Genomic DNA, 27,267 nt, shown 5'->3' on the forward strand with positions numbered 1-27,267 from the left:
GTTAAAATCTTTAAAAAAAAAAAAAAAAAAAGCAAGGCAATCTAATGTATTCAAATGTATCAATATATTTAACAAAAAACAGAGATGGTACATAATCCATCTGCAGTTTAATGTGACTTACAGCACCATTACACTTAGTCAAACTAACTCCATAATTGTCTGGATATCCTTGTTCCTCAAAAATGTAGCTGATAAACATGCAGAGAGCCTCCCTCAGATCCTATTAGATGATTACTTTGCTCCTAAACGTATATAATAGAAAGTGTTGTAGAGAGAACTGGAGGCTTCTTCTAGATGGACCCTCACAGTTTGGGTCGGGGCATGTTTGTGTCCACAGCCTCCACCTGTTCACTGTTCTGGGAGCTGAGAAAGGTGTGCTCCTCATTCAAGTAGGTGGTTATGAATTCTGGAAAATCTCTCTTTAGGACCACCTCCAGGAACATGTTTGCAGCTGTGTGTAACCTCTCTTTATTCCTGACAGAGACAAACACAAGACAGGTATTTTTCAGTGTTAAATACAAAAACATGTTTCCGACAGGAAAAAGAAAGAAAAATATAGTCAAAACATGTCATGGTTCAATGTGTTTTCATGAGCAGGTCTGTACCAAATTCTAAAAAAAAGTTATGCACAGAAATGTGTATGAAAAAACACGCTGACGGCTGCAGGACCAGACAGGAAGTCAGAAGACGCCAAACCGGAAGTGCACCAACACACAAAATAACAACATTACATGACCAATTTAAGTCAACAAAAGGTGATGGTCAGGGTTAGGCATGAAAAACACTCTTTTTGTTTCAATAGTGGTTCAACATGGCCTCGTTCAATTCCCCTCAGCACTTGTCCTCAGGGGAATCCCCACCGCCATTAAAGTGTTGTTCCAATTGTCTGAAAAACTGAAGGTAACTTGGTGAGATCGACGCTCGGAGGGCTGAGTGACCACGTGAACAACGATGGTCACTACAGGGGTGGATATCACGCACAATGCTTTGCAGTTATGGTCATATTTACCACCATAATTATTATCATTGTCATATTCTATCACCTTTTTTACTGTAACTTTTGTGGTTGCTTGGATCTCTGGGACTGTCTGTCCATCTGTCTGTCTGTCTTTGTGTCTGTCTTTCTCTCTCTCTGTCCATCTGTCTGTCTTTTCTCTCTTTCTCTCTCCTTTTCTTCCTCCCCAACCAGTGCAGACAGATGTCCGTCCTCCATAGGGCTGGGTCTGTTCCACGTTCCTGCCTGTTAAAGGCTACTCAAGATTGCTGTTGCTGCTCATGGGGGAATTGTTGGGTCTGTGTAAATCATAAATAAGTCATAGAGTGTGGTCTTTACCTACTCCATATGTAAAGTGTCCTGAGATAACTTTTGTTATGAATTGGCACTGTAAATAAAATTGAATTGTATTATGCATTTGGTGGAAATCATCCTTTTAAGGGTGTACCCGTTATTTGTGTTGTAGTGGAGGAGAGCAGAGATGGAATGTGGAGTCAGAAATATATTTCTAAAACATTATTTGTATTTCAGTCATTTCTTTTTAGATGTGAATCTAAAATGTGAAGTCTAAAAATACATTTGTTCAATTTTGAATAAATTAGGGTATTTTTATTTGGGGGTATAATTCCTGTTTTTCAGTGTTTTCTTCTCCCTGACACTTTGCCATTGCTCTATTAGCTGTTTGGTTGTTTTAACTGTGTACTTTTCTAATGCAGGATGAGGGTGTTCAAAAAAAAAAAAAGAAGGCTCTGTGTTTAGGTCTTCACGTTCCTTTATCCTGTATATATCTGAAATAATAATAAACTTCAACTGTATATACTGTATATTTAAAAAAAAAGTTAAAATCAAGAAAGACTCACCACTTCCCATGATGCTTTGGCAACCCTTAGTGGGGGCCAGGACCTGGATTGGAAACCGGTGGACCACACCATCTAAACCGACCGATGTTAAATGTAGATGAGACGGTAGCTAGAAAGCTAAAGTGACTTTTGGTTCAAAGTCTATGACTGTTTTTGTGTGGCCGTTGGTCAAAGTTAAAGTCATATTATGATACATGGCTACTTTGCGAGTAAGTTTAAAGTGAAATGATTTGATATAACTATAAGCTAAAGTTAAGGTATAGCAATAGTATGACAATTGGCCCTTCACTGGTTGCCTGTGCACAGGAGTTCATTTTAAGATTCTTTTATTTGTTTTTTAATCTTTAAATGGTCTCACCCTGCCTTACCTCTCTGAGCAGCTTCATCCCTACGCTCCTGCTCGGTGCCTCAGGTCAGCTGATCAGCTACTCCTGGAGATACTGAGGGCTACACGGAAGCTCAGAGGGGATAGAGCCTTCTCGATGGCTGCTCGAACATTATGGAACACTCTCCGTTTGCACATTAGACAGGCCCCTTCACTGTCTGGTCTTATTTCCCCGTGCGGGATAAATAAAGTAATTCTTCTTCTTCTTCTTCTTCTTAAACCCGTATTTATTCCTTGGCTTTTGACCCTGCATGAGATTTTGCTTTAGTTTTAGTGTTTTTGTTGTTTTCTGGTTGTAATTATTCATGTACAGCACATTGGTTCAGCAGTGGCTGATTTTAAAGTGCTCTGTAAATAAAGTTGAGTTGAGCTGAGTTAAGAAAACAAAAAATACAAAAACATAGATTTCTCAAAGAGAGCATGCAGATCTTAAGCTATTGTGGGGGACAGATACTATTTCATGTCAATGAAGCCAGTGATCTGCATTGACACATGTCCTCATGATCTCAAATGTGGTGTGTGTGCTTACCTCACAGAGTGGCAGAGACCCCTGAGCTCCAACATAAGCTCCTTGGTGAGGTCAGTCACCAGCCGCCTGTTCACAACCCTGCTGTCATCCTCCAGCTGAGTCTGATGACAGATCCACTGCCACACCTGACACACACGCACACAGACACAGACACACACATGCACAGACACAGACACAGACACGCTATTATGTCAGTCAGGTTATTAATACTTCAGGGGCAACGTAGCTATAGAGTTTATAGAATAGGTTTTATTGTCATTGCACATCCACTGTACAATGATTTTTCAGTGCATCTCCTTCAGTGGTATACAATAAATAGGCAAAGGATAAAAAAAGATTTAAAAGAACAAAACACAATCAACCATTGACTCTCATTTTACCGGCAAGATTAATCAGGTTCACGCTTTGCGAGGTGTACCAACGTATCTATTTCACGCAATGGCATGATACGGGGTTAAAAACCATTCTGAAACATATATAATGCACTTCAGTTTTTGACTCCTGAACTATATAAGCCATTTTTATAGAGTCAAATTCCCTAATTCCCTACAGGGTTGGGTGCTCAAGTTAAACCCACCTGTGATCTAGAAATCTCTGCTGTGGCTGAATCTTCCACCTGTCCTCTGTAGAAAAAATGTCCTTTACCTGAGAAACAGAATATACATAATGAGACTCACTTTACCCTATTTGCTCTTAAAGATGAGGAGAACATCAGTAGGTGAATGTACATACCTGAGAGCCAAGCATTAATAAAGAGGACACCAACTGCAATGTTATGCTTCAAACCATAGAGGGTGACTCCTCCCTGTCGGAAAACAAAATACATCCAGATACACCTCATTATTAGAGATCATAGACTGTATATAAAGATGGATGGCACTTCTCCACTTCCTCGCACTGTACAAAACTGACCACATTATTTTGCAACCAGTCTGCACAGCAGTGATTGGGCGGTATCGAAGTCCTGTCTGTGTGCCCGCCTGACCAATTGTGAGCCAATTATAGCTGTCAATCACCATGATTTTCCACCATGTTTTTATAGCATAAAGTAACTAATCAAAATAAAACTTATGGTTTGGAAGTATGTTCTACAGGCTAGTGCTGAAACAAAACCTGACTAAGACATTTCATGATGGCACATAGGCCTACGCTCTTCTATGTCATCAAGGGGCATGCTCAGCTTAATACAGCTACAACAAAGTATGATGACATTTTCCTCGTTCTTCATTTACTTTACTGTAATTTAGTAATTTTAACTTGTACTCCATAAGATTTGAGATACCTTGTTTCTAGCGGCATCTTTGGCAGTAAGATGTAACTGCAGGTGAGCCTGTTCTTTCAGGGCCTCCATCTTGTCACGTTCATTGTCACTATGTGTGTTGACAATTTTTTAAATTTTTAATTTTTTGCTTTTTTAAAAACTTTAAACACATTCACCTCTCTACTTTCAGTCCGTCCCCTATATGTTACCCTCTTAAATCGATACACACAAATATGTTCCTATTACACTTCTGCTCTTACTACAAGCCTGACTCAAGATTGGAAGTTCACAATTACAAGTGAAGGCAGCATAACCGTTGGTGATGAGTTGGACTAGAAGACCAACCACTGTCAGCAGCGTCACTAAGATGGCAGCTTATTTACATCAAGCCCGGGCATGTCTCCACAGACACAGATATTGGAATACCCGGAAAAGAGGCAACAAGTGCTTTCACTAGTGGGTCATATGATCTATCACCATTGTTTTAACTCACTATTTGACCGATAGAAACTTAAAAGACAATTAAATAGATGAAAATCTTATGGAGTACAACTTTTTCTGTAAATGGGTTTCCTTAAAAGCAGATCAGAGATCTCTAGATGGTGGTAATCAGTGGTGTAGTCTACGTGATACGCAGGTACAAACACTGTATACTCAATTGAAAAGATCAGTGATTTGTGTTTACACAGTGGTTTAGTCTGCGTGATACATCAATATGCCCTAGACTATACTTTTTTCTTCTTCCCATTTATCCACTTGATGCCGAGCATACAGAAGAACATTATTCTGTGACTGCCTTCACACATTGATTTATTCATTAAATTAATCCAGTCTGAGATGACCGTTGGCACAGTGGTTAGAGCAGTCGCCCCGTGTAAAGGGGTCATGGGAAATGTGAGGTCTCTGGGAAATAAGACGAGCTTGCCACGCTGATAAAGGCTCAGAGGGAATATCGTGAGTGCAGTGTGTTGTGTTTCACGGAGACATGGCTTCACTCACACATTCCGGACCACAGCGTGGCGATTCCCGGTTTCAGCACTGTTCGGGCGGACAGGGACGTGAGAAGCAGCGGAAAGAAAAAAGGAGGAGGGATTGCACTGTACGTGAGTGAGAGGTGGTGTAATCCCGGACACGTTCACGTGAAGAAACGTCTCTGTACCCCGGACATTGAACTGTTGACTGTGGGGATGAGGCCTTGTTATTTGCCCCTGGAATTCACGTCTGCCATCATTATCGGTGTGTACGTTCCTCCTTCAGCTGATGCAGCGCTGGCCTGTGATGTCATCCACTCCGCTGTTGCCCAGATACAGACGCTGCATCCTAACATTCCCTCTCTCTATTGTTTTTTGTTGTTGTTGTTTGTTTTGTATATATTATTATTGTTATAGTATAGTTTGCATATTTTGTTGTATATATTATTATTGTTTATTGTTTATACCACACTGTGCACTGTATATATACACTATGTATATATTGGATTCTATTTATGTTATGTACAAAGTTTTTATTTGCTGACCCACTACTGCTGTTACAAAGTAATTTCCCAGTCTGGGATCATTAAAGTCATTCTATTCTATTCTATTCTATTCTAAAGAGGCTGAAGGTCCTCGAGGCAGTGACCGCGGGTTCAACTCCGGCCTGCGGCCCTTTGCTGCATGTCTCCTCCCCTCTCTCTCACCCCATTTCCTGTCTGTCCTATCTAATAAAAGGCTTGGGAAACTGAAGAAAAACCAAGAATAACCAAGTCTGTGTTCACATGATTTTTGGACCTCCGAGGCTTCCGTTGCCTGTGATAGCAGGGGATTGTTGGTATGTTTATTGTAGCGTCCATCAGATGTTTCTCCGGGCTTTATTCGTGAACAGCCAGGCTCCCGTGGGCCGTGACAGACACCAAGACAAGCGAACTAACTTGTGTCTTTGACATGAGCTGACCAGCTTTTAGCTCGGCTCTCTCCCTTGCCGGCCGGCTTACACACAGTTCAAGCCCACTTCCAAACAACCCATTGTCATGGGAACGACAATGATTGATAGGCTTCTCTGCCCCTTAGTGTATGTCACATTTATGAACATCATGGAAATCACAAAACTATGAACGGTTAACGTATACAATATCTATAAGAAAGAGAGCGTGTGTGCGTGTGTGCGTGTGTGTGCGTGCGTGTGTGCATGCTTCTGTCTGTCTGTTTTCCTTCTACCATTTGCAGAAGAATTAGAAAGCCTGATGGCTGTAGGTATGAAGACTGTTCTCTATCTCTCTGCCCTGCAGTGACCATCATGGTCTTATGAAGTTGTTCAGAATGACCTCTAACATCTTGGGTGCTCATCTCTCCACCCCCTCCAAGTTTGTCCAACCAATCACAGAGCCAGCTTTCCTAAAATATTTGTCCAGTCTCATTGCATCCTTGTGGCTGATACTGCCTCTTAACATGTTGATAACATACCCAGTCTTTCAGAATGCTCTCAAGTTGTTTACTGTAGGCTATGCATTAGTGAATGTGATTCAGATGCTGATGTTTTTTATGCATGTATTAAACATCTGAATCTGAATCACATTCACTGTATGCAATGCATAGCCTACAGTAAACATCTTTTGACGGTCCCCTGGAAACCTGGGTATGTTATCAACATGTTAGGATACAGCATCAGCCACAAGGATGGGATGGTACTAATGAGGTGTTGCTCCAAGATGGTTGTTTTTATAAAATGTGTTGTTCTGGGACGGGTGAGTCAGAGTATAGACAGTATACTCACTGCAAAAAACTAGACTACACCACTGGTGGTAATGTACCTTAATGTTGGTTTGCCACCCACCACTGAATAAAAAAAAGAAGAAGAAAAAGCAAACTCTGTGCACTTGTCAGATAGTCAGAAAGCACAGATGGCAGAGAGTTATACTGCCCTACAAAGTCTAAGTGCAGTAACTACAAAACTACTAACAACATGATTTCTGCACAATTTTGGGTCTGAAAGTATGGATGTTAGGATTTATTTGGATAATAATTATTAAATGGCAAAGTAAACCATAATCCATCATCAGTGTGTCAAATATTCATTGTTGGGACAATAAACCAAATTTAAAGACATTTTATTTTATCCTAAATCTTTGCGTAGTTACTGCACTTAGGCTTTGTAGGGCAGTATAGGTGCATGGCAAAGTAGGGAGAATAATGGGCCAGAAACATAAACTGTAGATCTGGGGTGCCCAATTCCGGTCCTTAAGGGTTACTGCCCTGCATGCTGTAGAGTATAGTTAGCTTACGCCAGCCCATGTGTTTCTTATCTTGTGTAAAGTAATTTGACGTTCCCTCCGAATAATATGTGCAGTAAAACAGCACCCTCTTCTTACATGGTCCCTAATAAAGTGTGTAAAGTGCAGTGACTGACCAAAGGCATGGAGAGTAAGTCATCATGAGTAACAGTGACATCATTTCGGAGCTGATGAAGCTGGTTATCACCTTCAGTGTGGAGCTGGAAGAGCTGGAAGAGGCAAATAATTACCATGAGTCATTATCAGCTACTCTGTATGTGTATGGCTCCTGATCCTGTGCTTACTTTCTGCATGGGCTCAATCAAGCTCAGATCATAAACCATGAAACCATCCACACCTGCCTGGATCTCCAGCAGCTTCAGTCTGACGGGAAGAAGACAGTGTAAGAGCAGCAGACAGGTTTTATTGAAAAAATGCAGACATTGTCTTCTCAGCATAGAATACAGAGCAGTGTATATGTATGCTGATGATACTGTATACTATGTGGCTCATTGACATGATGTAGCAATAGTTAAGTCTGATTTATTTTGAATAATGAAATACTTGAACTAACTACCAGCCAATAACAGAGTGCAGGGTGTGCAGCTCATTCTCAGTTCCAGGTCGTCAAATACAGCATACTTCATCTTGCCCCTTGACATCTGATACCAATGCACAAGGCACCCTTAAGCGTTGCGTGGTATTTGAAGACAGGGTTGTTACATTGCTGTCTGTTTTTATGTCCTTCAGTGCTTACCTGCTCGGACACTAGAGACAGTTTAGCAGCGTCATTTCCTGTATCTGTGTCGCATGGGTTTCGCCACCAGCCAACAAATAGTAAGTATGATGACATATATCGTCAAATCAATATAAAAATGTCTATTGTATAGATTTGTCTATATCATTTCCATTGTGATTCTGGAAAAGAACAGCAGCTGAATTAAGTACCTCATTTGGACAATGCTTTACATCCTGATCCATGCATGTTATTTTCATTTTGCACTAAATTTCATAATAAAATTGAAAAATTGATGAGTAGTTTTCATTCGACAATTTTTGAATTCAAACAGGAGTAGGCTTTACCGTGTAGTTATTACAGGCTATATCATGATGTAAATCATTATCGTGTTAGAAAATGGCCTATAGCAAGATAGAAGATTTTAGCACAGATTAGGGCATAGTCACCAAAGTAAATATTGGACCATTTTTTTTAAACGCCCAATATCTTCCAATTATTCTGACAATAAAATGGCATTTTTCAACTCCTAACTCCCTGAAATGGAAATAAGGGACAGGGGACAGAGAGTGCAGGCATTATTATTACACTTACTGTTTCTAAATATATAATATACTTGGTTGTAAGAAGTCCTATTCATACCATATATCTAACTAAGCAAGACATTACCCCTGTTCATTGCTGGCAAAATGTAGTTTGTACTTCACAGCAGGAGGCAATTCAGAATGCTCAAAACATCCAAATGTCCTGCTGCTGGGGAAACACTGCATGTATTTTACACTTGTAGATTCAGATTTAATGAAAATTCATATGATTACAATCTAAAACTTTCACCACTAGATGAGGCCAAATTTCTAGCGCTTTCCAAATTAAGCCTCTTGAAGCATTTTCTTTATTTTCTGAGTTCACTAGATGGAGGTCTCTGTTCAACAAAGGGTTGAAAACACACTGAATCACCATTCATTGAGCCCTTTTTCTTTAAACCAAGAGCTCCATCTAGTGGACTCAACAAATACAACTAATGCTTCATGAAGCTTCTTTTTGACATCACTACAAAATACTGCTACATTACACACTGTACCTGTAATGCCTACCATATCAGCACCGGAGATGCATGTCGAACAAAAGACTTTGGGAGAGCTCCCTGACTCCTCCCAAGCCTATCGTTCCTCTTATGATTCTCTTGTGATCTATGTTGGCTTATATCACTAAGCCAACTGTGACTGATGGAAAATTGTTGGTGGCAGACGTTACAGTTGGTTTTATATTCGTTATCTCCAACATTTTCCAGCCATTCGTTTTCTTTTTGCCGTTCAGCTCTATATTTCTGTAAACTTTTTTATTATAAGGTTGAGAGTCAGCTGTCTTTTTCGAAACTTGCTGTGTCGCTGGAATATCGTAGCAACAATGACAGTGCTTTTCATTGGTAAATAATAATAATAATAAGAGCATTATGCTTCTCAGTGGTTCTGGACAGAGAGAGACAGAAGCAGCAGTCTGTCATCGCTCAGACATTTATTTTTAAAATATGCAACAAAATGCGTCCCTTGTCTGTTTGATAAGGGACACATCTTTTTGTTTCCAAATACGTGACAATGCCGTATTTTAAGGGACGGTTGGAAACCCTATACCTAACTAACCTTTGTTATGCTAAATATGGTTGTGTAGTTATCTATTAGCAAAAGAAAGTATAAATTCAAAATAGTATAGCAGTAAACTCTCCAAGTGTGATTCATTGAGAACGTTTGCATTAAAAATAATGTATAAATGTATTATTTCATCTTTTAAAAGTTAGTCTCACTGTGACATCATCCTACAGTCAAACTTTACATTGTTAGACACTCTACTGATACATTTCAGGACTTATAAACTCATCAGTGCACGTCAATATACTTTTTTTATTCTGGTGTGTGATTAACACTGCATCCTAATAACTGGTTATGTGGCTTTTAGTCATGCTGTCCCATTGCCAAGTAAATATCTTTGAAGTATACCTGGATAACCAGAGACTGTTTCATTTTTCAGTGATGGGGATAATGGCTCTGTGACGGAGTTAATCCTTCAGTGAGTTTACATCTTTGAAAATGTTTGTGAAAAGTGATGTTCCCACCTGGTGACAGTAGCCAGCACTCCCCTGTGAGAGTCACTGAGCGGGTCCTGAGGCAGCAGCAGGGCAGCCATGCCTCCTGTGGCCAGCGTTCCTCTCCGATGACACGTCTGAACCAACAGGTCCATGTAGCTGCGCAGAAAACGCTTCTCCATGTTGACATATTTACTGCGGTCGGGCAGCAGGAAGGCGTGTCGGTGACCTGGAGGAGAAACACAAGCCCTCTTAACTTCAATGAAACATGGTGAATTGCCTTTTTCCCTGTAACTTTTGGTGTTGTTTGTTATAAAAAAGTTATTTATTATAATAAATACACTCCCCCATGCCTATTCTATGAATCTTAAAGTTGTACTCAATAAGATTTTCATCTGTTCGATTGCCATTTAAGTTAATATCCATCAAAAAATGAGTTAAAACACTGTCAGTGTTTTTTTTAACATGGCAGGTCCATTCAACATCGTGGTCAGACAGTTAATAATTTAAAGCCAATCATGTCGTGAAAGACGTCTCAAATATGGGATGAATTTGAAAAGAACAAGGATGAAGGTCACATGCAAACTTTGCAAGAAAAACATCACCCATCATTCGTCCACGACGAACCTGATCTACCACCTTAAAACATGTAAGTAACTTTGGATGAACATGACCCACCACCCTAAACATGTAAGTAATGTTAGACAAACATGACCTACCACGTTAAACGTGTAAGTAAGGTTAGACAAACATGACCTACCACCTTAAACATGTAAGTAATGTTGGACGAACATGACCTACCACCTTAAACATGTAAGTAACGTTAGACAAACATGACCTACCACCTTAAACATGTCAGTAACGTTAGACGAACATGACCTACCACCTTAAACATGTAAGTAACGTTGGACGAACATGACCTACCACCTTAAACATGTAAGTAACGTTAAACGAACATCACCTACCACGTTAAACATGTAAGGTTAGACAAACATGACCTACCACCTTAAACATGTAAGTAACGTTAGACGAACATGACCTACCACCTTAAACATGTATGTAACATTAGACAAACATGACCTACCACCTTAAACATGTAAGTAACGTTAGATGAACATGACCTACCACCTTAAACATGTAAGTAACGTTAGACGAACATGACCTACCACCTTAAAAATGTAAGTTACGTTAGACAAACATGACCTACCACCTTAAACATGTAAGTAATGTTGAACGAACATGACCTAACACCTTAAACATTGAAGTAACATTAGACAAACATGACCTACCACCTTAAACATGTAAGAAATGTTAGACGAGACGAGCTGTCAGGAGCAGGTTAAGTGAAGGTTTAGCTCACCAAACTTATTGACAAAGGAGGCTGAGTAATCCCAGATGCCACAGTTGAGTCCTGCTGAATGTTTTCGCAGCTCGTAGAGAATCTCCTCCATTTCAAATGCTGCTAACACATTTTCAATTAGAACCGTCACCTTGATGCTGCCCAGTGGAAGGCCCAACTGCACACACACACACACACACACACACACACACACACACACACACACACACACACACACACACACACACACACACACGAACACACATGTAGGGCCTCATGAGGAAGTGCTGTTTAAGGAGTTTTTGTGTCTGGTTGTCTGCTCAGTGTCACAGGAAGACAACGGTAGATAAAGACATTTTTATACTGGTTTCGATAGGAAATAACGTCTTTTACAACCTCAAACCCTCCTAGGGTAATTAAAAAAAACCCGAACTCCAGAATGAAGGACCCCTTTTAACCCAAATCTGACCGCAATTCGAACCGGAGGAGCTGTGCTTTGTTGGGAGACAGAGGGACTTTCAGTAATAAAATCTACACTTTGAACTTTGTGTAGAAGTTTGGAAAACAGTTAAAGTTCGATGTTTCATCACAACTGCCTGTTCAAAGACATTCTTGCAAGTGTGTAACAGTATATGCATTATTTGTATCTTGTTGTGATTATGTTTATGTGGTTTCAGAAGTGCAAAGTCTCCATCTAATTCCTGAAATATTTTGTGTTTTAATAATAGGCCCGTCACTCAGTATCTATATCTGTTAAAACGGTCTGCCTAAAGATTTTTAGTTAAATTGGATATCAGAAAGCTTAATAATGGAAAATCAACCAAAGATAGTTTAATCTTAGAATTAGAATTCCGGCATGAAAAGCAGTTGATTCGCTCAGAGCCAAAGGGTTAAGTATAGTCAAACTCCCCCTTTTCGTTCAACTGTGAGATAAAGGAACAGACAGAGGTCCTCTCTCTCACTCTGCAACTTCCCTCTGCACCTCTTCGCACCTCTGACCCCCCTCTGTTACTTCACCTCCTGCACTTATCTCTTCTCCCCTCTTCGTTCCCTTTGTTCTTTTGTCTAACTTTGTTAACCCAAAGTTAGCAAGAGACATTGTTTTCTTACTTAAGAATTTTAGTTTATTAATCAATTTTTACCGCGCAACTTTATACGTTTTTACGACACGTTTTTATTTTTCCTAAGTATAGTAAAACCCCTTGTGTCGTCTTTTCCCTTTTGTCCGGTCGGCAAATTGCATCAAACTCTAGTTCAGAACCGGTCAGAACATTTTTGTCAACCCAAAAACAACCTCCAGAGGCAGGCCACCTGAAGAGCCGGGACGGGACCAGACGAGCCCTGCAGATCCAACCGCGCAGCTGACCCAGTCTACAAACCGAGCCGAGGTCCGCCAAACACATGGACGCGGACCTACAAAACTGCATCGGTTCTGTAAGACGCCAGGGCGACTGTAATATCAACGGCAAAGTAAGGTTGGCCTTTTAATGCAACTCTTGGTTAAACGTTGGTGACAGTTAAATTCTGATCCGAGTTCTGTTGGCCGGCTAATTAGAGCCAGCTTTAAAGTCCGCCAGTAATATTATAAACCAGCCCCGTAGGCCTGAATCACTCTGGTCTTAAGCTTTTATATCCACATTTAACCCTTTTTCACTTGTCTATTCAGTGTTGCACTGTCCTGTATTCTCTTTGTTAGGTAGTCAAATAAATGTTTATAACCTTACGAGTTGTGGGAGTCTGTTGGTCCCTGATAGGGCTGTGGTACGAACTAACGCGTTCAAGACGAGACTGATAAAAATTTAAATAATCAATTACTTTAAATAATTAACAGGTATTAAACCTTCACCAAAGTTTAATAAACATCCTGTCTTATTTTGGTGTGGTGCCCTTACTCCGAGGTAAAATCAATCCTAAATTTTTAACGAGTCAAGTTAATTCATAATTAATTCAGCGACTAATATATTCTAGCCATAATAAAAGCAGGCTTAATCTCCTACACACACACACACACACACACACCATTTAAAAATATGTATTTCTATAATACTACTTGTAATTAGAGATGCTCAATTATTGACTAATTAGCTGGCAGTCATTTCTTTTTTATGAATATCATACACGGAAATACAGTTACAGTGATCTAGTCACTTCAATTCTATGTTTGCAACAGCCGTTAGGGTTTTATATTACAGTTTAAAATATCTGTTTGCAGTGCACTTTGCATGGCAGTGTTATTTATTTATTTTTGCTGCTAATGTACACTTTTTTATTTGTTAATAAATAATATTCAGTACATATATATTTGTGTTAATTTGTTACCTTTTTTTTAACAAGGCTAAATGTTTATGTCAAGCCTGATGCCTTCACTCACATGGCAAGGTACACGGTTCATTCATTCAACAGTGGGATCGGATCAGTTTTGGGTATAGGTCGATGCACTCAGCCTAGGTATCGGTATCTGGTTGGATAAGAAAAAACTGGATCGGTGCATCTCTACTTGTAATTATCAGGTCATTCAGGATGTTGGATGGGCTTGAAATAACTTGGTGGATGTAAAAGCAAGTTGTGAACACCAGCGGAATCTACAGTACATGTTCACTGTGAATAAGTTCAGGTTTCAGGGACATGAAAAATGTATCTGAGATTCTGATAATAATGTTACAAAAGAAAAAAGTCAGCAAATTTTGAGAACACAGATCTAATTTCAAAAGAATAAATAAAAAAATGTAATGTTCTGACAAAAAATATATGAATAGGAATGAACGGTTTCTTCAAAATCAAAATGTTTTACTTTTGTGATAGCTCTGGGATAATGGGTGGGTGTGTGCTTTATCTTTTCACAACTGCTCATCTATTGTACTTGCAAAACACCTGTGTTTGTGTGTTGTTACTGTTGGACCTGTCTTACACTCCCAAACAGGGCTAGATGTCTGTTTATAGAAGTTACTGATATTAATGGTTAAATATGTAGAATCTTTATTTAAAGCTATATTTTAAAAAAAGGCGGTACAGAATTAAAGTGTTGCTATGAATTAGTATTTTAATTTAATTTTAATTTAAGTTGCCAGGGTTGTCTGTTGTTGGGTGCAGCTACTGTAGGCTGGCACTGGGTGAAATGGAGTTTGCCAATCCTGCAGCTGCTTCGGAGCCTCAGTGAAGGGGGCGTTATTTGTCCCAACAGCTGCGTGAGCGGAGACGGGCAAAAACCAGAGTTAATATAGGCCAAGCATTCACTCCATGGGACTGAGAGAAAGGAGTTCAACGGCAATGAAACGCACGCCCAAATGGCTACGTTTCTCCTTGATAGGTAAGCTGATTTAAACTTTACTTAAAAGTTAGCGGCAACGGTATTATGGTGCGATTTAGTGGATGGAAGTGGATGGGTTCAAACAGGCCCATTAATAAAGTATGTCTTCTTCTTCTAACTACGGGAACCCGTGTCCTGTAAACCGTGCAGAACACGGTCTGTTCAGTTACAGTCAGTATTCATAACAAGAAAATCACACATGCACCTTCTGTTGTGTCCAGACAAATATTTTGTTCCATAGTCTGGCCTCAATGAAGCTCTCCACCTGGAAAACACAGAAACATTGTAGAGCTGCACATGTATTTATAATCTGTATGCTTGTGTGTGTGTGTGCGTGTGTGCGCGCGTGCGTGTACGTGTGTTACCTTTGAGAGGTAGAAAAAGGGTCCACTGTCGTTTTCAAAAAGTGTCTGTCCACAGTGAAACATGAGGAGTCCAAAATCAAAGAGAGGACCAGGGGCCTCCTTCCCCTCCACCTCGCAAACACAAACACAATAGAAGTTTTAGCACAAGTAAACATATCACATATCATCATCATTTTTTTCACAAATAATGCAAGTATTTTAGTCCTGTAGACAAGTATGTATATTCTGGGGAAATTTCAACCGAAGAGCCAGGGCTGTAGCTAAGACTTTAGAAACTAGTGATGTCCAGATGAAGTGTCATGAAGCATTTTCTTTATCTTCTGAGCCCTCTAGATGGAGCTCTCTGTTTAACAAAGGGTTGAAAGCACACTGAATTAACATTATATCAGACTTTTTCTTCAAACCAAGAACGCCATCTAGTGGGGTCAAAAGATATAACTTATGGTTCATGAAGCTTTATTTGAACATCACGACTAGATCAAGAGCCCCCCAATTAAACCTCCCCACAACCACAGATCATTAAAGGACACCAAAACAGGGTTTCAAATCATTTTAATTATCTATTTTTAAATATTCTATTTATTATTGTTACTAATTAATTGTTACTTTAAAGTTGTACTCTGAAAGATTTCTACTTCTATTTAATTGCCTTTTAAGTTAATGTCTATCACAGATTGAGTTCAAACAATGGTTATTGATTATATGACCCACTAATGACAGCACTAGTATTTGTCTTTTTTGCTGAGTATTACAATATCCATGGCTGTGGAGACATTCCCTCTGCTGCTGACAGTTATGCTGCGTTCACTTGTAATCGGAAATTCCAACTTCTGAGTGAGGCTTGTAGTAAGGATAGAAGTATAATAGGAACATGTGTGTGTTTATGGATTTAAGAGGGTTACATATAGGGGATGACTGGAAGTAGAGTGAAAGAACAGGCTCGCCTGCAGTTACATCTTACTTCCACAGAGGCTGCTACAAACAAGGTATCTCAAATCTTATGATTTAAATGTTCTTTAAAATACATTTTCTGAAAGCTTCCACAAATAAAACAGAAGTGAAGGACAGAGTATACTGTTTACCATCATGTTGTGCTCTACCATGTTCCAGGCACGAGGACGAAGCATCAACACTGGAGCCTGAGATATGTGTGGGACATCTGTTAACACATGGAGAGAGGTGGATGAATGGTGTGCTACATGACTTTTACACTGTTCAACACCAGAAATATTCACATGTGCAACCACACACATAGTCCTGAAATGTAGCTGTGCTGATACGAGTATCAAAATCAAGTAAACCACCTAATTCAATTCAATTCAATTCAATTTTATTTATAGGGTCAAATCATAACAAAAGTTATCTCAGGACACTTTACAGAGTGGGTAAAGACCACACTCAATGACTTATTTATGATTTACATAGACCCAACAATTCCTCTGTAGAGTACAGTGGCAACGAAAACCTTCCCTATAACAGGCAGGAACGTCAGACAGACCCAGCTCTGTGGAGGACGGCCATCTGTCTTGACCGGTTGGGGAGGAAGAAAAGGAGAGAGAAAGAGAGAAAAGACACACAGATGGACAGAGAGAGACAGACAGGCACACTTCCAGAGATGCAAGCAAAGCCTAACAGTAACTATAATATTTATAGTAATGTGAATATGACGTATATGTTAAGGCAGTTAATACAACAGAATAGTAGAAACAAGCACAGCTAAGGTGACAGAATATGAAAATGATAATAATTATGGTGGCAAACATGATCAATGATGAGTAGTGGCAATAGCAGCTACGATACAGCTACAAATTTTATAGTTTATTAAACTAGTGATAGTATATATGAGTAACAGTGACAATAGCAGCAGGAAGCGTCATGTAGGACCACGGCAGCAAGCACCACCACGATCAGCAGAGACCTGCGAGACGACAAAGCACAAACAGCTCCGGGGAAGAAGCTGAATCAGTAACATGCATTGATGGGACATGAATGATTCAGACAGAGAGGAGAGAAGCTCAGAGTATCAGGAAAAGTATTATCCCCCGGCAGACTAGGCCTATAGCAGCATCATTAAGCAGAATAAAGTCTTATCGTAAGCCCTAGCTGTAAGCTTTATCAAAAAGGAAAGTTTTAAGTTTACTTTTAAATAAGGGGACAGTGTCTGCCTCCCGAATAACATTTGGGAGTTTGTTCCACAGGAGAGGAGCTTGGTAGCTGAAGGCTCTGCCTCCCATTCTACTTTTGGAGACTCTAGGAACGACGAGTAGCCCTGCATTCTCAGAGCGCAGAGATCTAGTTGGGTGATACGGTACTATGAGCTCTTTAAGATACGACGGAGCCTGACCAATAAGAGCTTTGTACGTAAGGAGAAGGATTTTAAATTCTATTCTAGATTTTACAGGTAGCCAGTGAAGAGAAGCTAATACAGGAGAAATATGTTCTCTTCTATTTGTTTTAGTTAGTAAACGAGCTGCAGCATTTTGGACCAACTGGAGACTCTTAACAGACTTATTGGAGCAGCCTGATAATAAGGAATTGCAATAGTCCAGCCTAGAAGTAACAAATGCATGAACAATTTTCTCTGCATCTTTCTGAGACACAATGTTCCTAATTTTTGCAATATTACGCAGGTGAAAATATGCAGTCCTTGTTGTTAGTTTTATGTGAGAATCGAAGGACATATCCTGATCAAAAATAACACCCAGATTCCTTACTGTGGTGCTGGAGGACAACACTACATCATCCAGAGTAACAATGTCTTTAGCTATTGAATTTCGGAGGCCTTTGGGGCCAAGTACAATAATTTCAGTTTTGTCTGAGTTTAACATCAGGAAATTGCAGGTCATCCAGCTTTTTATTTCCTTAATGCACATTTGAAGTTTATCTAACTGATGGGTTTCTTCTGGTTTGATCGACAAATATAATTGTGTATCATCAGCATAACAATGAAAATTTATGGAGTGCTTCCTTATAATAATTCCTAAGGGAAGCATATATAAGGTGAAAAGAATCGGTCCAAGGACAGAACCCTGTGGGACTCCGTGACTAACTTTAGTGTGCATGGAGGATTTGTCATTAACATGTACAAACTGAGATCTATCTGATAAATATGACTTAAACCAGCTCAGTGCGGTTCCTTTAATGCCGATCAGATGCTCTAGTCTGTGTAGCAGGATGTGATGGTCAATAGTGTCGAAGGCAGCACTAAGATCTAGTAAGACAAGTACAGAGACAAGTCCTTTGTCTGAAGCTATTAGAAGGTCGTTAGTAATTTTCACCAGTGCTGTCTCAGTGCTATGATTTGCTCTAAATCCTGACTGGAAATCCTCAAATAACTCATTATTATGTAAAAAGTCACACAACTGATTGGCAACTAATTTCTCGAGGATCTTAGAGAGAAAGGGAAGGTTAGATATAGGTCTATAGTTGGCTAGTACCTCAGGATCAAGACTGGGCTTTTTAAGAAGAGGTTTAATTACAGCTACTTTAAAAGACATTGGTACATAACCTGCTGATAAAGACATGTTAATCATATCTAATACAGGAGTGCTAATTAAAGGTAACACTTCTTTAAGTAACCTAGTTGGAATAGAGTCTAGAAGACAAGTAGAAGGTTTTGATGCTGAAATAGTAGAGTTTAATTTGTTAAGGTCGACTGTAGAAAAGCAGTCCAAGAATATTTCAGGTCGTACAGTTTGTAAGGTTCCTGGGTTTGATGAACAAATAGTGCCAAGCGAGTTGATTTTGTCTCTAATAGTTATAATTTTGTCATTAAAGAAGGTCATGAAGTCGTTACTACTGAGGGTTATAGGAATACATGGCTCAATAGAGCTGTGGCTCTCTGTCAGCCTGGCTACAGTGCTAAAAAGAAATCTAGGATTGTTCTTATTCTCCTCTATTAAAGATGAGTAATAGGCTGCTCTGGCATTACGGAGGTCCTTCCTATAGGTTTTAAGACTTTCTTGCCAAACTAAGTGAGATTCCTCCAGTTTAGTGGAGCGCCATTTACTTTCCAACTTTCGCGATATTTGTTTTAATTCACGGGTTTGTGAGTTATACCACGGAGCTAACTTCCTCTGTTTTATTATCTTCTTTTTTAAAGGAGCAACAGAGTCAAGTGTTGTTCTTAGAGAGCCTGCAACACTTTCAACAAGGTGATCAATTTCAGAGAAACTAACGTTAGTGCAGGAGTCTTGAATATTAGGATGAGGCATTAAAGTAAATGCAGATGGAATCGCTTCCTTAAATTTAGTTATAGCACTATCAGATAAACATCTGGTGTAGACACTTTTACCCAGTGGTGAGTAGTCCTGTAATATGAATTCAAAAGTTATTAAATAATGGTCTGATAAAATAGGATTCTGTGGAAAGACTATTAAGTCATCAATTTCCACACCATAAACCAAAACAAGGTCGAGGGTGTGATTAAAACAGTGAGTAGGTCTATGTATACTCTGACTAAAACCAATCGAATCTAATAGAGAGATAAACGCGATACTGAGACCATTATTATCGCTGTCCACATGAATATTAAAATCACCTACAATTATTACTTTGTCGGATTTAAGGACTAAATTTGACAGAAACTCTGAGAAGTCGGACAGAAATTCAGAGTAGGGACCGGGAGCACGGTACACTATAACAAATATAATTGGCTGCACAGTTTTCCAGGTTGAATGTGAAAGACTAAGAACAAGACTTTCAAATGAATTATAATTTAGTTTAGGTTTAGGGTTTATTAATAGGCCTGAATTATAAATAGCTGCAACGCCTCCTCCTCGACCACTGCCTCGAGAAATATGAGTATTAATATGACTGGGAGGAGTGGATTCATTTAGGCTAACATATTCTTCGGGACGCAGCCAGGTTTCGGTCAGACAGAGTAAATCAATATGGTTGTCTGATATCAGATCGTTTACTAATACAGCTTTAGATGAGAGAGATCTAATGTTTAAAAGTCCACATTTTATTTTCTGATATTGTTGCATTGTCGCAGATTTTGCGTTGATTTGTATCAAGTTTTTCTTTATAGCTCCTCTTCTGTTAATTTTTGATCTGTTTAATTTAAATGATCGTGGGGCAGACAGTGTTTGTATACTAAACTGAGCTGGAAAATGCTCCACGGGGAGCGCAGAGAGGTGTGTAAGACTGCCACTCTGCTTCCTGGGCACCTGCGATAAGGGCAGCGCAGAGAGGTGTATTAAACTGCGACTCTGCTTCCTGATCCCAACACTGGGTTGTCATGGTTTTAGACCCCTAACAACTGCGTCCAGGTTCTTAGATATGAGAGCAGCACCCTCCAAAGTAGGATGAATACCATCTCTCCTAATAAGACCAGGTTTTCCCCAGAAAGACTGCCAATTATCTACGAAGCCCACATTATTTACCGGGCACCATCCAGACAGCCAGCGACGGAATGATGACATGCGGCTATACATGTCATCGCAAGTCAAGTTGGGCAGGGGACCAGAGAAAATTACGGAGTCCGACATAGTTTTTGCATAAGAACACACCGACTGCACATTAATTTTAGTGACCTCCGATTGACGTAATCGGGTGTCATTACCGCCGACGTGAATAACAATCCTACCATATTTACGTTTATCCCTAGCCAGAAGTTTCAAATAGGATTCAATGTCGCCCGCTCTGGCCCCTGGGATGCATTTTACTATTGTCCCTGGTGTCACTAAGTTCACGTTTCTCAAAATGGAGCTGCCAATAACCAGTGTTGTTTTCTCAGCAGGCGTGTCACTGAGTGGAGAAAACTTGTTTGAAACGTGAACGTGCGGATGGTTAACCATGGGCTTCGATTTAGAACTATGCTTTCCTCTCACAGTCACCCAGGAGGACCCTGGCTGCTCAGGGATTGCCGGGGGAGGGCTAGCAGGAGCTAACGCTACACTATGTGGCTTCGCACCGGCTAAAGTTGTAGGTGGCTGGCTAGCTACTGTAGCGTAAGACTGAGCTTCCATGGTGCGGAGCCGTGCCTCTAACTCACTGAGCCTCGCCTCCAGCGCTACAAATACACTACACCTATTACACTTACCATTATCACTAAAGGAGGCAGAGGAGTAGCTAAACATACGACACTCCGAGCAAGAGAGAGCAGGAGAGAGAGCGGGGGAAGCCATCACCAGCCGTGAAGCTAACTGCTAAGCTAAAGTGGCTAACAGCGTGTAACGATTAATTAGCCAGAAAGCGGCTGAAAGAAGGAGAGCTGTGAGTGCTTGAGTAGAACTAGTGGATGTTTAAATGTTAAGCGGTAGTTAGCCGCTGTGGTGAATATTATAGCAAAAACAGTTGAATTTAGCAAGAGCAGCTAACAGTGAAACAACAACGAGTGACCAACACACAAGCACCGGAAATAACGTAATACGTCAACGTAACACGTCAGCACGTCACTTACCAGGGAACTGGTTGTGAACCGCCTTCAAAACATTGTGAATGCCTTTGATCTGGTTGAAATATGTCGGGCAGTTCCCATCATCAAAGTCCACCTGAAACCCAAGAGAGACTTTGACTCTACAGGGACATGACAGAAAAGTTTTCTTCGGCTATGCTAGTGTCTGTGAGGCTGTGCTTATGGACCATGTGCTTTGAGCTAAAGGATACGCTTGTTAACCTGTTAATATAGCTCAATTTGATGATGCTAACATGTTGACACTTTTGTTGTTGTGCAACAGAAAAGATCTAGAGATATATCTTATCATAGATCAATGAGAAAAGATTTTGTGATGTTCAAGCTACTTATCAGATTGTGTGAGGTACAAAGTTTGATGGTTCAAAATATTACTGAGGTCTAATAACTCCTCAGATATTAAAGAGAGAAGACAACAAGGCTTGAAAAAATGCTTAATGTCAGAACAGGGAACTCACATTGACCGCTACTTCTTACAAAGTAGGTCGAGTAAGTCAAGTGAAGTTCAGCAGCAGGACCAAAACCAAAGTCTGCAGAACATCAATCCCCCAGTTCGAGAAGAAGAGGAGTAGCCAAGCATAGCGGTGCCTCACAAGCCCAACCTGTCACAGCCTGCAACCGAGAACAAGATCCAAGGGCGAAAACCACAAATCAGGTGGCCAAAGTCCTGTGAGAAAAAAAAATCAGCAAACTCCTGGGACAACTGAGGGGAACTGCATTTAAGAACCCGGAGAGAATGGGAGACCAGATTCACAACTATGGTGCAGAGTGCTATGGAACTGCAGAAAGGAGGAAGAAGACATCATCCACCCCGTTGATGTCCAGGAGACAGCAGGAGATAAAATGGTTAGTCAAGAGAGAAGGCAGCTGAAAAAACAATGGAGACAAAGCTCCAAGGAGGAGTGGAGTGGCATATACGCTTTATGAGAACACACCAGAGGTGTTTCGCTTTCTTTGGAGGTTGTGGTGTGGAAGAAACCAACAATTCCAACTGCATGGCGTAGGGCAGGAGGCAACTTAATCCCTAAGGAAAAGGACTCCATGGCTATGGAGGTCATTATCCGGGCCTCTCGATGGCTGGTAGGAAGTCAGAGGATTAAATCTGGTCTTCGTTTCCCTCCCATCAGAGCCTATATGGACATTATGGCCATCCTTATCACAACAACAACAACAACTAAGGCGTGTGCCAGGCGGCTGCTGAACAAGCTGCAGGAGAACATCCAGTGGGCCCAGATGGAAATAAAGCCGAGCAAGTCAAGGAGCATTTCAGTCATTAAGGGGAAGCTGTCAGAATATCAGTTTTACATAGGCAAGGAGTCTATATCAACAGTGTCAGAGAAGCCCGTCAAGAGTCTTGGAGGTTGGTACCATGCCACCCTCAAAGACACAGAGCAAGTCGACCAGCTTAGGCAGGACACCATATGTGGCCTTGAGAGTATCCACAAGACCATGCTCCCTGGCAGGCTAAAGCTGTGGCTCCTTCCGTTTGGGCTACTACCCAGGCTCGTGTGGCCTCTTATCTATGAGCTCCCAATCTCAAATATAGAGAAACTGGAGATATTGGTCAGCTAATTTGCCAGGAAGTGGCTGGGACTCCCCAAATTTGAGTAACATCGGACTGTATGGAAGAGGCATTCTGGATCTTCCTGTTTCCAGCCTGGCAGAGGAGTTCAAGTGTTCTAAAGTCAGGTTGGAAATGACACAAACAGAATCCCGTGACCTATGCATTGCCCAAACAGCACCCTGGTGACTGGAAGGAAATGGACCCCAGCTGCTGCTACTAAGCAAGCAAAGTCAGACCTCAGGCACAGACACATCGTCGGCCCTGTGCAACAGGGGCAAGGAGGCCTTGGCCTTGGTGAGAGCAGACCATCGTGAAATAGGGCAGCTCCAGCTCAGCGCCGACGTCTGGTCGTCAATGAGGTGTGCCAACATGAGCAGGCAACGAGGTGTGCAAAGGCTGTCTCACAAGCCAGGCAAGGACAGTGGATGAGATGAGAGGGAGTTGAGAGGAGAAAGTCCTCTTGGAGGGGGTTGTTGGGCATGGAGGCATTTCACATCAGCTTCATCTTATGCGCCACATATGACGTCCTGCCTTCCCCCTCTAACCTCAACCAATGATCCAGAGAAGACCCCACGTGCCCCCTCTGTCCTTCTCCGACAAACCTCAAGCATATTCTGGTTGGCTGCAAGATGGGCCTGTCGCAGGGCCCTTACACTTGGCAGCACAACCACATCCTGAAGTTCTTAGCAGCTACTTTGGAGACCAGACAGGGAAAGATCAGTGGCCTGCCTCCCCCATCATTCCATCCTACATCCACAAGGGAGTTCATCCGAGAAGGTGCAAAGCCAGCTAAAGCCCATACATTGGACATCGGCCAGCTCGGAGGGGCCTCGTGACCGGGAAGTCAGTCACAGATCTGAATCAAAGGCTCTGCTTTCCTCCTGAGATTGCTACAACAAATCTCAGACCAGACCTTATGCTCTGGTCCTCCTCACTCCACACCGTGTACATCAGAGAGCTTACCGTTCCCTTGGAGGCTGCTGTGGAGGAGGCATTCAAATGCAAGAGCCTTAAGTACACCGAGTTGGCAGTGGATGCTTGGCAGCGTCGATGGAGAGCCAAGGTTTGCCCAGTGGAAGTCGGCTGAAGAGGCTTTGTAGGCAAGTCAAGACAATCAGGCTGCTTAAGGACTTGGGAGTTCGAGGCCAAACCATCAAAGGCCTCTCAGGTGCAGCAGAACCTGCACCTAGAGCGTTACTTACACCTGCGGTGTAAGTAGTGTTGTTTTTGTGGTGTCTTTCAGCGAGGATTACATGTATGAATATGTTATAATCATTTATGAAGATGTATGTAACTCTTACCTCGCCATATGCCTAACTGGAATTCAAGGATGTCATGGATTCACATAGAGTGTTAACTTTAACATGACTTTATTGAAGTTACTCACATCATGGAAGTATGCAGTAATAACTCCTAAGTTACATTAAATTATTTCCATATAAGTTATTACAATAAGGCTTTTTATGACCAACCAGGATCATACCACACAGTTACTGTGTTGGTCGACTGGTAAATGATAGAGGTGGTACCTGTATGCCTTGTGCTGGTGACTGGAGAGCTTTAACGAAGCGCTGGGTATCTGAGGGAGCCAGGTCCCCGATATCCACATGTCTTCTCTGGAGCCTCGGGGGTACAGGGAGAACCCTCCAGGCCGGGTCTCTCCTGATGTGCGTGGTACTTTCCAGAAAGCTTGGCAAGTCCCCTGAAAGGTCCAAATGGGCCTTTCTGGACACTCTTAACCGCAGGACCTGAATTGAGTACATGCCTTATCCTGAGTTGAACAAGGGCACTGAATTTTTTTTTTTTAAAAAGGCTTTTTCAGCTGTCTTACCTGATCCACCTCCTCATTGAATGTGGAGATCAGCTCATGGAGGAAGAGGAGGGAGCCTGTGGTGAAAAGTGTTTCATATTCTGCTTCTAGACCAGAGGGAGGGGGGGACAGATCCATGCTGACTAGGCCCTGTGGATGATAAGAGTCTGTGAGATGTGGCTTTATCAAGGTCAGTCTCCAGATATATATATTTCTTTTAGAGTTTTTTAGCAGTTTTTCTAGCCTTTATTATATAGGACAGACAGGAAATGGGGTGAGAGAGAGAGAGGCGGGGGGGGGGGGGGGGGGCATGCAGCAAAAGGCCAGAGGTTCGAGTCTAACCCGCGGCCGCTGCTTCAAGGACCTTCAGCCTCTTTACATTGGGCGACTGCTCTAACCACTGTTCCACCAGCTGCCCCCTGTCTCCATATTTGTAAAAAGGGTCTAATTCTAGTGGTCCCAAAAAGAGACATGTCCCATAAAAGGTTCAAAAGGTTCATCACAAATATAAACAAATTTGGTAGACATACGGGTGCTGACCACTCAAATAATCAGCGGTACAATATGGAGGAACATTAAAAGTTATAACTTGATGCAAATGTGCTCTGACACTGAAGAATGACAGCAGCCCTGATTTCTGATTCACCAGGAAACAGAATACACAATTGTTTTCTTCTTCACTCTAAATAAACCTGCATTTTATGATGTCTGGCCACTTTTGGGCGGTGGAACCATGACCTTAAAGGGGCCGTCCACACAAACAAGGGTATTTTTGAAAGTGTGTGTTTCTCTGCACAGTTTGTTCTTTCATCCACACAGGACTGCAGTTGTGGGCTCTTGAAACCGGAGTTTTTTGTGACCGGAGTCCAGGGTGAACTTTTTGGAAAAGTCCAGTTTCAGCAAAAACCTAGGAAAAATGAAATTTCTTGTCGACATTGTTTGACGTAACACTTTGCGACAGTAAACAGTCAGTTGTATCCATAGAGACTTATGGAGCACTCTAGACGTGACCAGCTGACAGAGGCAGATTTTTTTTGCAGAGATATTTTTTATCAAACCGGTGGTGTGGATGGAATTTTTTTTCAACTAGGGACCATAAAAGTTTCAAAAATAACTGTGTTTGTGTGGACTAGGCCTGAAATGTGGCAAACAGCTTCCTTATTATGAATCCAACCCAAAGGGAGCAGCAAGATTCAGAGCTGTGTTTGTGTGGACTAGGCCTGAAATGCAGCAAACAGCTTCCTTATTATGAATCCAACCCAAAAGGAGCAGCAAGATTCAGAGCTGTGTTTGTGTCCACCTGATGAATTTTGTCGAAATATTGTCTCTCTTTTAGCTCTGGTTTTAGTCCCTACCAACTCTTTGGCTGCTAAATGCTCAACTATGATAGTGATCGGTGGGTTCATCGGAGCATGTTTCACTGAGAACAGCTGCCTGCTGCTGGAAACAAAGCTGATGAGAGCAAAGACAGTGAACCAAACAGTTAAGTTGTAGGACGTGAAACCAATTAGATAAACCAGCCCGACTTCCACTGGGCAAACCTTTGCTCTCCATCGACGCTGCCAAGCATCCACTGCCAACTCGGTGTACTTAAGGCTCTTGCATTTGAATGCCTCCTCCACAGCAGCCTCCAAGGGAACGGTAAGCTCTCTGATGTACACGGTGTGGAGTGAGGAGGACCAGAGCATAAGGTCTGGTCTGAGATTTGTTGTAGCAATCTCAGGAGGAAAGCAGAGCCTTTGATTCAGATCTGTGACTGACTTCCCGGTCACGAGGCCCCTCCGAGCTGGCCGATGTCCAATGTATGGGCTTTAGCTGGCTTTGCACCTTCTCGGATGAACTCCCTTGTGGATGTAGGATGGAATGATGGGGGAGGCAGGCCACTGATCTTTCCCTGTCTGGTCTCCAAAGTAGCTGCTAAGAACTTCAGGATGTGGTTGTGCTGCCAAGTATAAGGGCGCTGCGACAGGCCCATCTTGCAGCCAACCAGAATATGCTTGAGGTTTGTCGGAGAAGGACAGAGGGGGCACGTGGGGTCTTCTCTGGATCATTGGTTGAGGTTAGAGGGGGAAGGCAGGACGTCATATGTGGCGCATAAGATGAAGCTGATGTGAAATGCCTCAATGCCCAACAACCCCCTCCACTAAAATGCTTCATAGAGCTGAAGTGAGCTGCAGAGATGGTAATAACTGTCTGTGGTTTTATTATGAGTGACCCCTTTCACATTAGAATGTTGAACATATAAAGTATTACTGCTCAAAAAATTAAGGGAACACACAGTATAACAACAAGTGATTGTGAATCATTTTCCTTTCAAATTCCTTTGTCTTGTCAAATACGTGTGAAACAGCACTATCAGAGCACTGAACGAT

The 27,267-nt window shown here is 41.4% G+C and overlaps 1 protein-coding gene across 1 annotated transcript; it reads right to left on the reverse strand.

Moving 5' to 3' along the window:
* Positions 1-302: 302 nt before the first annotated feature.
* ugl (ureidoglycolate lyase) lies at positions 303-25,033 on the reverse strand (the record flags this gene model as incomplete). Its single annotated transcript, XM_083915462.1, has 14 exons — positions 303-474; positions 2,769-2,893; positions 3,346-3,413; positions 3,501-3,573; positions 7,414-7,506; positions 7,582-7,660; positions 10,123-10,321; positions 11,453-11,609; positions 14,944-15,003; positions 15,104-15,214; positions 16,186-16,262; positions 21,510-21,600; positions 24,615-24,833; positions 24,917-25,033. 14 exons carry the CDS (start codon positions 25,031-25,033, stop codon positions 303-305), a joined length of 1,641 nt encoding a protein of 546 aa, XP_083771588.1.
* Positions 25,034-27,267: the final 2,234 nt, after the last annotated feature.

The sequence above is a fragment of the Echiichthys vipera genome (genome assembly GCF_963691815.1).
Source record: "Echiichthys vipera genome assembly, chromosome: 6".
Taxonomy (NCBI): domain Eukaryota; kingdom Metazoa; phylum Chordata; class Actinopteri; order Perciformes; family Trachinidae; genus Echiichthys; species Echiichthys vipera.